Below are 12,680 nucleotides of genomic sequence, written 5' to 3' on the forward strand. Positions count from 1 at the left end.
CTTGAGTGAATTAATCATAGTTTTATTTTCTATCTTTACTGCAAAAAAAAGCAGTCTTTAAAAAAAAAAAGTGAATGTGTTAAAAAAAAAAAGTGAATCTCCATGTCAGTTCTTTAAAGAGTTCTTTAAACAGTTCTTTACCTCATTTGAAACTACTGCCTAATATAGAGGAAATAGAAGAGAAGAGGGTGTTTCTGTCTAACTCAAACTCCTTTATTGTAATGGATGCTGTAGTACTGTGACAGGGATCTTTTTTTTTTTAAAGCATGTTCTCTTAATGGACATTTTATGTGCCTAGAACATTTGCCTTACGAACATATAAGGAGGACTTTTTTTTTTAACGCCTAAAGAAAAATATTCCACAAAAATAGATTGAGTTCATATTCTCTGAATTTTTCAAATTATATTCCTGTCACTATAAAGTGATAACTCAGAGATTTCCCCTGGACTTGTATAAATCAAGCTTACAAATTCTGAAAGTGCTTGGAAAGCCTGAAGTTTAGTTGTAAGGAGCTGTCACTTCAATAAATAGAATGTGATGAATTATAGTCATGAGACTGTGGAACTGTTAGATTATTACTTATGTGAACTTTTCAGTCTAAAATTTGAATCAGATCTGAAAGTTCAAAGAGACGACATGTAACTTTTAGGATATTTTGTTACCAGCGTAGCACAATTTCCATATCATAATGAAGCCTTTATGTTTTGTTTTGAGGCTCTTTGTCATAATATAGGAATTAAAAACCCTAAAACTATATAACACATCCTTAACTTGGAATGGTCACTTGAGAATAACTATCCTGCCACAGTATTCATTCAGACTATGAAATCAAAACAGAAACTTTAAAGGAAGAAAAGATTTGGCTTTTCATTTTAATTTTTGCAGCTCCGTGGCTGAGAAGACAGCTTTTTCTGGCTAGGATCACCTCGCCAGTAAATTAGAGAAGCTCACCTAGTAAATTAGAGAAGAAAATATTTTCTGCACACGGATATGTTTATTTTCAGCCTAATTATTGAGAAATTGATTTTTCAGAACTTCATGGCCATGTCGTAGTTATGGTAAATTTTTAACAATACAGGGAAAACTGAGAGGTTAAAAAATGAAACCAAAGGTGGCAAGATTTGTTTAACTAAAATTGGGAAATCTCAGTTTTTTTAAAGTATAGGTCAGAAAAAAGGATAAATAATAGCAAAGGTTGTAAATAGACAAATGAACTAAGTGCTGTCTATTTAGTTATTTTCAGTGTAATATCCACATCTTCCCTATAGGGACTTCTTTGTAGATTTAGACAAACATGAATACCTTAGTTCTTATTTCTCAGTCTGCCAGTTTATAATGCATTTTTTAAGCATCTCAAACTTGGCCGTTGATACACATAATTATGATCTTCCAATTAACTGTACAGTATATTAATTTACTCTTATACATGTAAACATTTTGCCATGATTAGAATTGTTATAATTTCAAAAATTAAGAATTTTCAAATGTACACATTTTTATTAATTTTAAATTAATTGCTTTGTATAAATTCATTTCTGTTACATCCATTTCATTCAATCAAGTATAGCTCATCCTTGATTTACAGAGAAGAGGCAGAATTACCTGTTTGGCACATTCAAATATTGTTGGGTCTTTCCATGAACTGTTAGTTGTCTTGGGCATTATCATTCTGTTCTTTTAACAAATCAAATTTTCCATTGCATATGACAGCATCTTAATATTTTCAAAGAGCTTGTTCTTGAAATGTAGTGATGCTATATTTAGAGTGGAAACTTTAATAATTGTTAACTCGATTTCGTTTCATGAAAACGATTCTTTAGGAAAGGAAAAAAAAAATTCATACAGAAATAAATCCCCTTCACAGTAGAGTATGATAATGGGACAAATGTTCCAAGCTCTACTTCTGAAACCCAATAGTGTCTCAGTTTCCATATGCAAAATTATATTGATCAGTGAATAAACCTGAGTAAATGAAATTTGAGTAAGTCCCAGATAGAAGGTTCAAAATATATATATATAAAGAGTAGGGTATGTCTAAACGTGAGGAAATTTTTGTGGTAAAGCAATATTCAGCAGATATGATTTGCTTAATTTTTTAATGCGATGTTCTCTTAAGTTCTGATTTGGGCTTGCTGTGTATAAAGTGTGTCAAACTTCAGCTACAGACCAGGGGGTGAAGTCGGTCAATTTAATTCCCCAAGATCTAAAGAAGGTCGGTATCATTTCATATAGCCCTGGCAGAGCAGATCATTACCAGGCACAAATCTGTTCGTTACGTGCTGAGGGTTTATAGCAAAATAAATAGACTGTCATCATAAGTTCAGAAAATTGTGTGTTCGACCCACGATAATGTGTAAAGGGCGTTTAATAGAGTTCAGCATTTATTCGTTATCTGTATGCGGACAGAGACGGCAGTCGCGTTATCAGCTTAAAAAAAAAAATTCGGTAGTTCTGGTGGTCACGTGATGCCCCTCACACACACACACACACACACACACACACACACACACACACACACACATACACACACACACACACAGGCGCGCACGCACGAACCCTCACATGCTCTGCAGTGCAGTTTTGATTTTAGTCACAGCAGAAGGCTTAACCACAAGAGATTCCACTGGTTCAAACCAGCGTAAACCAGATTTTTTCAGCCCACAAAGGAACAGATTACCTCTTGTATCAAATTCTGCGGGGGCGGGGGGGTGGGCAGAAATCTTTGTTTCAAAAAAGATGTTGATTATCATAACTCAACATGGTGGCATGGAACACTTTCATGTCGCCTATGACGGAGCTAGAAACTCGATAAAATGCGAATCGAAAAAATACGAAATCAGTACTTTCAGCCTAGTCTAAGCATTGTTAATTTTCAAAAATAGGCCATCTTTTGTTTACTTGAGTGAAAACTCTCAGGCTAACTTAAAAAAAAAGAAGAAGGAAAAAAAGATAAAGATTAAAACCCCTCCCATTACCTAGCTTAGCTACAAATCCGGTGTAAAGCTTGGGTGCAGCCATGCAGCACAAACAAGATAGAACGTTTTTTGTTTGGAATCTATTGAAAAAACAAATGGGTAGCATTTTTAAACACTCATTGATTATGGCAGGGTGGCATGCCCAAATGGTCTCCATTGCTGAAGAGTAGTTTTAAACTTTGGCCCTTTAAGTATCATAGTCAACTGAAGAATGGTGCCCCCAGAAAGAAAAAAAAAAATAGACGTTCGATCAATCCCAGATCAGCTTTTTCTGAGAATTAATGTTTGCCCTTTTTCTCCCATGATGTTCCGATAGCAAAGAGAAAGATTCCGATATATGATAGGCCAGGTATTTTAGTTTAGAATTTTGCTTCTTCTAGGGAAGCATTGTAACTTTTCCCGTGAAATGATGAGATGATTGACTTATACACTCAGTGGTTGCTGAGATAATGATTGTGTTAATCACAAGTAATAACTTCATATGTATTTTTGAAAGCTAGAAAAAGTTTCTTTTTCACTAAATGCAGTGTGAGACCTTATGTAATCGATTCTGTACCCTTTTTCTAAGATTCATAACTGGTTTGAAATCTTATTCATTTGTACTTGAGATATTTTTCAAATAACAAATGAAATAACAGGCTAAGCTGGAATGCATATGGTTTTCCTTGAATTGGAGACAAAAATAGCTTTAAGCTTTGAGAAATCTGGGCTATGGTAAACATGATACTTTTAGAAAGACTTATAGTGAGCAGTTCATGGCACATTTCTCCCAAAGCAATAGTTTAATTTATTGGCCTGCTTATGTCAAGTGTTATAACAGATGTTACAGATATTTGGATGCTTAAAAATTATCAGTTGTAGACCTGAATTGCTGATGATGCAAGTTTCAGACCTAGAATATCGTTTATAGTCTCATACAACATTGGTTTCGTTCTATTCATTGTAGAAACTGGAAAACACCTCAACTCTCCAATATTTGTGGGTTAGAATACAATACTATCACATACACACAGGGAACCAGACATATGGTTATATCCATTTTCTAGTTTCTAAGGAGTAAAACAACTTGTTTTATCTGTAAAATTTAAGACAATTAAATATTCTACAGAGAAGAATCAAAGTGTTATCACAAGAGAGTTTACTAACAGGTAAAGAGTGGCTTGAGGTATGACTTTGGTGAAAACAAATTGCAGTACAAATGAAGTTAGAGAGTTCATTGCTTTGAAATGACCTGGTTTACAAGATGAAGAAACTGATAAGTGAAGAAACTTCCAAAATTAAAATTAAAACTCCTTATGGTTACAGTAGCCTCTTCAGCAAAACGAAACCTTGGAAATCAACTCTGATATACACAGTATTGCTAAGGATGGTGAAAGATTTTCTGATTTTATGTCCTAAATATTATCTCTCCTGGCATGCTTTATTCCCAATTAAAATAATCTTACTTCCAAAGGTGATCCTGTTACTAGAATGGGTACAAGTATGACATTAACATACCAGTTTGTTGTTTTAAAATACTTACTGGGACAAAAGCATGAGCTATTAATCATTTTCATTTGGAGGTAAAAATCTGAAAGCAGTTGTCAAGATTCAAAATAGAGAAACATCCTGAAAACTTGTATATACAAAACCTCTTCAGTGGTACATTCTTAGAAGAGAGGAACAGTAAACTTGTTTTCTTTCTTTATAATATAGACTTCTATGAAGTCGTTCCCCTTTATTTCATGATGGTGTCTTAGATGTACTTTAAAAGAGAATTTCACACTATTCTCTTTGTTTAATGTGACAGTGTGAGAAAGTGATCTTTATTCGTTCAAAAAACTCTGCATGTAGTCTATGTTTAGGTTCTTTTAATGTGTTTGTCTGTGATTTTTAAATGCTAAACATGTAAACAGATAAATTGTCAATGTTAATTCTGTATCCTGTCACACAACTGATCTTTCTTTCCTGCCATTTCTTTCCTTTTTATCTTTTTTTTTTTTTTTGCATTCATGTTGCAGTTGATAAAATTACGTGAAGAGGTGAGTACTTCCTAGCTTGCTTCTTTTTTTTTTTTTAATTCTGCTTTTCCCTATAAAATTGAGTATCTCAATCTGAAGGAAAACCATTGGGTTCATTTTTCCAGGAAAATCTGCACATATTAAAAGCCTTGATTATATTGCTAGAAATGTTCTCTGCTATCTTTAAAAAAAAAAAAAAACAAGCATACCCTAATCGTGCTTATCACAGTGATCATTGTTGTTTTCTAGCTTTGGAAGAAAATTCATATTTTAAAGACCAAAAAAGGGAGGAAAAAGAAAGGAATAGCTTGAAGCTATACCCAAGTGTAGTTTTCATGTAGACTGACTTCAGTTTTGTTTTGTTTGCATTGGTTTCTCAAAGAAGTCAACAGGATTAATTTTTTTTATGACATTCTGAATTTACTGAAAACTGTTTTTAAACTAACTCCTTTCCTTCAACCAAAATTCTTAGTTCAACATTAGATACCATGAGGCTATTATCCTTTTGGGGAAACACACGTATGTTATAAATACTCTACTAGTCTATGTACACAGATACCTAAGAATAGCCAAGCCTCTTCTCATTGTTAAACACTTTCTTTTTTGTAGGAAATAGCACCCAAGTGAGTTCTTATTTTTCTGAGTTTGCTAGCCTGCTTCATAATACAGCTCCAGACTTTTTGTGTGTGTGGCCCAGCAGATGTTTATAACAATGTTGATAATTTTATCCCTGTATGCATGAGGGATGCCAAATGATTCTAAATATTTTTTAAAATTAGACCATACTTATCAAATATGCGCTGCTACTCTTTTCAGAAATAGTCATAGTTTTTACTTAGTGAGATTGAATTTAGTTACTTTTACATTAGGACGTAAAATAATGACCTGTATTACAATTTAAAAATTGTCTAATTGCTTATAATAAGCAGAGTACTATGAATTATTTTCAACTTTAGGTTGGCCATGTTGTTTGAGATTTTTCCTGGAAGTTTTTGGTTTTTTTTTAATTGGTATGTCATCATTCTCTAGGTGATACGAATGCTAATTTAGATGTTTGTAGAGAGTGGTTTTCAACAAGTCTTCTGATTTAAGATGCATTTATGATGTCTTCTTAGTAAAAGTAATAATGATATATAAAATGAAGGGTGAAAATACACAAAACCCTCACCCTCCAACCTTTTTGTGTTTTTTAAAATCTTCCTTGCATGGAAGCAGATGTATATATTAAATGAATATTATAAATCATAGTTTTGATGTATAAGATTATTCTTGAGGTGAGTGATATGTCAACATTATTCTTCTGCAAGACAGTCTTCATGTATGTATTTGCATATGCTCAGGCTTAGGTGAAGAATTTGAATTTTCAAATATTAATGCAACCAACTATAGACTATGAAGAAACGACATGAAGCTCTTGGCCTTGAATTTAGTAATGAATATAATTAATAAACCCTTGTGCCTTAGTACCATCAGCATCGTTGACAGATTTAGTTTTAAGCTGAATTGTGTGGACTTAGAAATCTTAATTCTGTAAGCTGAACACATCACATCTGCATTTCTTTTAAAATACCTTTCATCATCATTTTATGGCTTTTAATTCCTTTGCTGTGCCTATAGCAACAGTTTTATCAGTTATGCTTCTGGAATGCATGTTACCAACACTATAACCGGAAATGGAATTGTACTTGGAAGAATTAGATCACTCAGCTAACAGAATAATATACTCTGAAATATTCTCTTAACAGTCTTTGATATATATGCAGCATTGATATTTATAGAATAGGTTACAGTGATGACACTATTGGTATATGGTCTGCTTCAAAGTCATTGTTTCTCAGGCAGGATGCTCAGAGTGATTAAACACTGATTTCCTCCTTGTATCTGTCCTAAGAGGACAAACACTCCTCTGCTTCAAAATAGAATGTTTCATCCTATTTGGAAACAAAGTGTGCCCCATCCAGACCTCAAGATGCTCTTTTTGGGGGCTCTCTTTTTGGGATCCGTTCTGGAAAGAGAACATGCTTGGAATCGGGCTGATAATGCACAGGGAGCTGAACCGGTGTTGGCTGTGCCGAGCTCTCTGTTTGAATCCTGCGTCTCCAGCTCTCCACGTTGCACAGCTCCTCACACAAGTTGAGCTGTGTCTGAAGCTCCAGCACAGCTTCACTTACCTGCTTTGAAAAGGGCTGAGAAGAGGGTGAGAGAATGAGTTTGGGATGGAGTGTGGGGGCAAGTTGAAAGCATCAGCTGCTACTGTACTGTATTTCCTTTCATTTTCAGAGACCAGGGCAATGTACAACTAAGGGAACAATGTAAATAGCACAGCTGTTACAAGAACTTGATTTTAGCTTGACTTAAGTGAAGAGGTTCCAAAATACAAAGTGAGATCCTGCTGGAAAGCTGCTGGTAAACTGATAGTCCTCTTGTGTGCAGATTTGCTCTGATAAAATTGAACTGTCCTGCAGAAGAGTTACTGACATTATTTAGGAATAGACTTTTTTTTTTAATAAAAAAGTTCTCTTAGCAGTTTTGCTTTCCATTACAAAGCCATATACTGGATAAACTAATTTGGCTCCCATTCATGGAATCTCAGAAATCATTCTATGTTTAAATACTCTGTTTCCTACGTTTTTATTATTGTATAATTAAACTCTCCATTTTCAGTATTGAACTTTGATTTCTCTAAATCTGCAATAGCTAAATATTTTCTTTTAGTTTAGGGATTTCACCCAATATGAAAATGAACCAAAATCTTTGATCTGAATTCTTGACTAAAATTCACATTTATTCTTGATGCCACAATGCTGATATCTTTCTAGAGAATCACCGATTTAAAAAATCAAGTCCTTTGTTAAGTTGGAAAACAATATTCAAAGAAGGGAAGAGCAATTCCCCCTCCCAAAACCTTTATGTAGTGAAAATTAGGAATAAGAAAGCTTTTCTTATTCCTAATTTTTGACAAGCTGAGTAAAGTGTTAAATTTGTTTAAAAATAGTCATTAATGCCAAACACATAAAGCTCCCCTTGCTTTTCCTTTTCTCAATTACAGACTTTACTGATTTTACATTTTTATGATATATGCTTTCCTTCCTCCCTTTTATTTATTTAGTGCTTTTTTTTTTTTTTGGCAGAGGGAGGGGCAGTTTTTCTCTTAATTTCTCCACTGTGTAGTAGGCGACTCTATTAATTACTATAGACTGTTGTTGCAGCTTTCCTGACCTTCACATCAGGTCCTATCTCTCTGTTCTAAATGCATTGTTTTAATGATTCTTCCCCCCACTCTCTCCAGCACTCCCCCCAAAAAATTTTTTTCAAGGAAAGCTTTGATGTGGCTTTAGCTGCCTCCAACGTCTGGCCGCATCTCAGATGTGTCACCTATGCCGGGAGGGAATAAGGAAATCACGTTTTGAATGGTAATGATAACATACTAATCACTTCCTTTCTTTGAAGATGGAAGCGAGATATTCTGTCAGCATCCCTGGCTGCTAGAGCTTGGAGGCACTGGTCTAGGTGTATTAGCTTAAGTGTGCATGTCAATACAGCTTGCATCTCCAAGATCCATGGGGGCTCATTAGAGCAAGGTGGATCGTTTCGCTCGACAGCCACTCAGATAATATGTGTGGCACCTCCTTTTTTTTTTATGGTTAGAAAGCATTTCTTCAATTTTAAATGACATCTGTCAACAACACAAACTTGGAGTTATGGTTGCATTTTTTTTCTTTCTTTTTGACCAGATACCAAAACTGATTTGAGGGGGTAAAGTACTAATTCATACAAATACATGCATGCACGTACACAAACCCAAATATATAGTTACACGTATTTTGGTGTTTTAAAGTATCCAGACATACATGCATCAGTATACACATATGGACACACACACACACACACGGACACACACTCCCAAGGGCATGCACATACTGCTATCCATTCACAGCCATGATTAGCTTATAAATGTATTTGTCAGTCTGAATATGATCTAGTGTATGATTGTTATGCTAAAAAGATCAGCCTCAATGTAGAAAAGAAAGTTTAGAAGCTGAGGATTTGGGGAAAATCTTCCAATTTCCTCCATCAGACAGAATATAGAATAATGTATATTATTATTATCATTTTAGTTCTTAGTCTAAAACACTGTTGGAAATTCACTTACAGTATAGTGCCATATATCTGCGAATAAATCCACAATTTTGTACATCTGTGTGCATAGGGAAACATGTGTCTCTTGTTTCTTAGTGGTTGCCCTGAGTGGTCTTAGAACTAGAATTGCTGTTTAGTATTCTGTTTTAGTAGCATATGTTGTTCTATATGGCATCTTGCTGCACATCAAAAATTAAAGGACATTCTTTAAGAATAAAATTTTCGTTTGAAAATTCTTTAGGAATCAAAGGAACTAGTGAGTTATTTTTTTTTCATGATTGCATTTTATAAAAAATAAATACAAAATAGGGATCATCGATCCATGCAAATAACTCATAAAGCTACTTCTGCTGCAACAGGAGAGATCCAGTTGGTTCTGGTCTTCGTATATTTCTCAGTGTTTTGGAGTAAGATTCACTGTGGCCACGTACAACGTGAGTCTGCCTTCTAAAACAAAACAAAACAAAAACTGGATGGTCCATACAGAATTGACTGATTGAAAATCGGTTCATTGTAGTGGTTTGTATAAAGGAAGATTTGCTAAAAATTATCTATAATGGATTGTGATCCGCCCTCCCCCCCAAAATGTTAGGGCATACAACAGCATTATTTTTTTTAAGGCAAAAAAAAGAACATTGTAGACGGTCGTCTGATTTTTTTCCCTTTTTCTTTTTCAGAGGGCACATCTGCTCGATAACACAGAGAGGCTGGAAAGGTCATCTCGGAGACTAGAGGCTGGATACCAAATAGCAGTGGAAACCGGTAAGAATTCTGAGAGTGAGCAAATTGTCTTGCTTATGCACAGCAGTCTTCACAACACATGACATTTCAGGGAAACTTCAAAGGAGTAGCAGAGACAGCAGCCCGAGATGTGGTTTACATATTGGGGAGACAATTGGGAGCTTATTTGCGCTTATCTTTTTTCAAGTTAAAAGGCATGACATCTACTGAAAACAGTTCCTGAGGTTTAAAAGTATACATCTGAAAAGAGATGGAATACTTTGTCTAAATTCTACATTTGTCTTAATATGCGGTTACATGTTGTCAGTTTACCCACCCGCAATGATTGCTAGCACACAGTGCTGTCTCCAGTTGTTTGCTTCTTTGCGATTATTCACATATGTAAAAATTAGCATTTTAATCAGTCTAAATGATGTGAACTAGGGGCAAAGAATTACCAACACCAAGTTTACTGTACTTGTTTGTCCTGGTGGAAATGATTAGGAAGTCATTAGGAAATGATTCCTAATGGCCCTGTTTTGTTTTCATTGTTGTTTCAAATCATGAGCAGTGCCTGTAATCAGATATGGAGAAAAAGAAAGTCATGATAATGGTACTATAAGTGTTAGTTAATACTGTCAAAACTTTTGGTTTGAATTAACACTAGTTATTAATTTCAGAAAACAGCTCTAATTTGGCTTCTAGGATGAGTTTACTTATAATAGACATGCTTTTACATTATTAATGTTTCACGTAATGAATGTTTATTTTTACCTACTAAGTAAATATCCATTAACCTCTTTATACTTAGCAATCTCTTATTATTCAGCTATTTTGCAAAGTATAGGACCTATTTTATGTATTTTTGGGTAGCTCTTGCCCAGTATATGAACAACAAAAATAGGTGGTTGACATTTCCATTAATTTTTTTTAAAGTTTAGTGTTACCAAAAAAATATTCATTTTGTAAAAGCATGTATAGTGAAGATGATTCCAAATGATTTCTTTTATGAATGACCAGTGTTCTCTCTTGCCCCTAATTCATGGCTATGTTATATTGGCTTACTTACATGATGAATTCTAAGAAATCAGATAGAATGAACACAAATGACATTGGTATTGTAGTAACGGCGAGAAAACTGAAGAAAACCATCAACCCTACCAGATTTTTGAATAGTATGGGCAGCCCTTCTTTCTGAGGTTCCTGATAGATTGGCTCTCTGCCCTGATTGGAATAAAAGCCAGTTTTTGTTTATTCTTTTAGTCCTTGGGCTTACTTTAAGAAGTGACTGGACTGTCTTTGCAAAGAATGCTAATAATGAGAAGTGCCCTGAACATGCAGTCAAAGGGCCAGCCTTGGGTTCAAGCTCTTGTTTGTGTGACCTTAAGCAAGTCATGGGCTTCCCAGGTGGCTCAGTGGCAGAGAATCTGCCTGCCAAGGCAGGAGAGCCAGGGGATGTGATTACAATTCCTGGGTTGGGAAGATCTCCTGGAGGAGGAAATGGCGATCCCAACCAGTATTCTTGCTTCAAATATCCCACGGACAGAGGAGCCTGGCGCACTACAGTCCATGGGGTTGCAAAGGGTCATACACGACTGAGCAGCTAAGCACAAGCAAATCACATAACTTCTCTGAGTCTGTTTCTTCTTCAATAAAAGGGAAATTATATTGCCTGTCTCAGAATATTCCTAAGAAATGATGGCATAAGTTAAAATGTGTTATAACAGTAAAACACTATATAAATATAACTATTATTAGTAATGTGTGGTCATTTGATGATATATAGGCATTTACCTTTCATAGAAAAAAAGTTATTTGATCAAAATTTGTATTAAAGGGGTTTCTAAAAAGGAGAATGTGTCGCTATACCTGTTGAACATTAAAGGACCTTCTTTGTCAAAGCATCCTATTGGTGAGCCTCTTTCCAGATGGGACTGGGTTGGGTTGGGGATGTTCTTGCTATGACACTGATCACAGGGCTTGATTTGGCTGATTGGACTGCCTTTTCTCTCCCACAACACCTTTCATGTAGCTCCCCCCCAAAGCTGAAGAATGTTGTCAAAGAAGTCATAGATACTGGAGGGTCATGCATTGATCAAGGTTAAAAGATTGAAATTTGACAGTTAACTCCTTTTGGTGAGTGCTGTAACATTAAAATATCAATATAGCCACCATGGAAAATGCCACTTTAAGATTGTCCTACAAACCAACCTCAGTGCCCTTGGATTTTTTAGTAGAATACAGTGGTAAATTAACTGTTTGTGTCTGTGTGTGTGTGTGTGTGTGTGTGTGTGTAAAAGTTGCTTAGTTGTATCTGACTCTTTGTGACTGCCATGGACTGTAGCCCACCAGGCTCCTCTGTCCATGGTATTCTCTAGGCAAGAATACTGGAATGGGTAGCCAATTCCCTACTCCAGGACTGCCTGACCCAGATTCTTTGTTGTCTGAGGGTTCCCTTCATTATAGGCAGATTCCTAATTGTCTAAGCCACCAGGGAAGTCCCAAATTAACTATAAACTTTTATAAAAGTAGACATTTACATGTTATATAATATATATATATAAACTTGGGAACTTCTTACAGACTGTAAAACCAAGTCTAGGAGGAGGGATAAGGGTGGGCTTTGTGGAGTTAAACATATATGTGGCACACACCTAGACAGAAGTCATCATGATAATTCATTTCCTTGGATGAATGTGAAAGTGGATGAAGAAATGAGAAAGGAGGCACAAAACATTTTTCCTCCCCTTCTTACTGTCTTGTGGGAAGTGGGGAAAGTAATTATGGTGGTTTCCATGATGCTTCTACATTTGTTGCTTCACTGCCAACCCTCAGCTTGGTCAT

At 35.3% G+C, this 12,680-nt stretch overlaps 1 protein-coding gene across 5 annotated transcripts in view; it reads left to right on the forward strand.

Annotated features, from left to right (window-relative positions):
• The window catches only part of VTI1A (vesicle transport through interaction with t-SNAREs 1A), a 375,524-nt gene that overhangs the window by 82,738 nt on the left and 280,106 nt on the right, over nt 1-12,680 (forward strand). For 3 of the 5 annotated variants that reach the window (XM_052660758.1, XM_052660760.1, XM_052660761.1), the window contains exons 5-6: nt 4,977-4,997; nt 9,794-9,878. In XM_052660758.1, coding sequence (XP_052516718.1) covers nt 4,977-4,997; nt 9,794-9,878 — 106 coding nt within the window. The remainder of the gene's footprint in view (nt 1-4,976; nt 4,998-9,793; nt 9,879-12,680) is intronic. The other 2 variants (XM_052660759.1, XM_052660762.1) reach the window with 1 other exon arrangement.

This window comes from Budorcas taxicolor, chromosome 23 (genome assembly GCF_023091745.1).
Source record: "Budorcas taxicolor isolate Tak-1 chromosome 23, Takin1.1, whole genome shotgun sequence".
Taxonomy (NCBI): Eukaryota; Metazoa; Chordata; class Mammalia; order Artiodactyla; family Bovidae; genus Budorcas; species Budorcas taxicolor.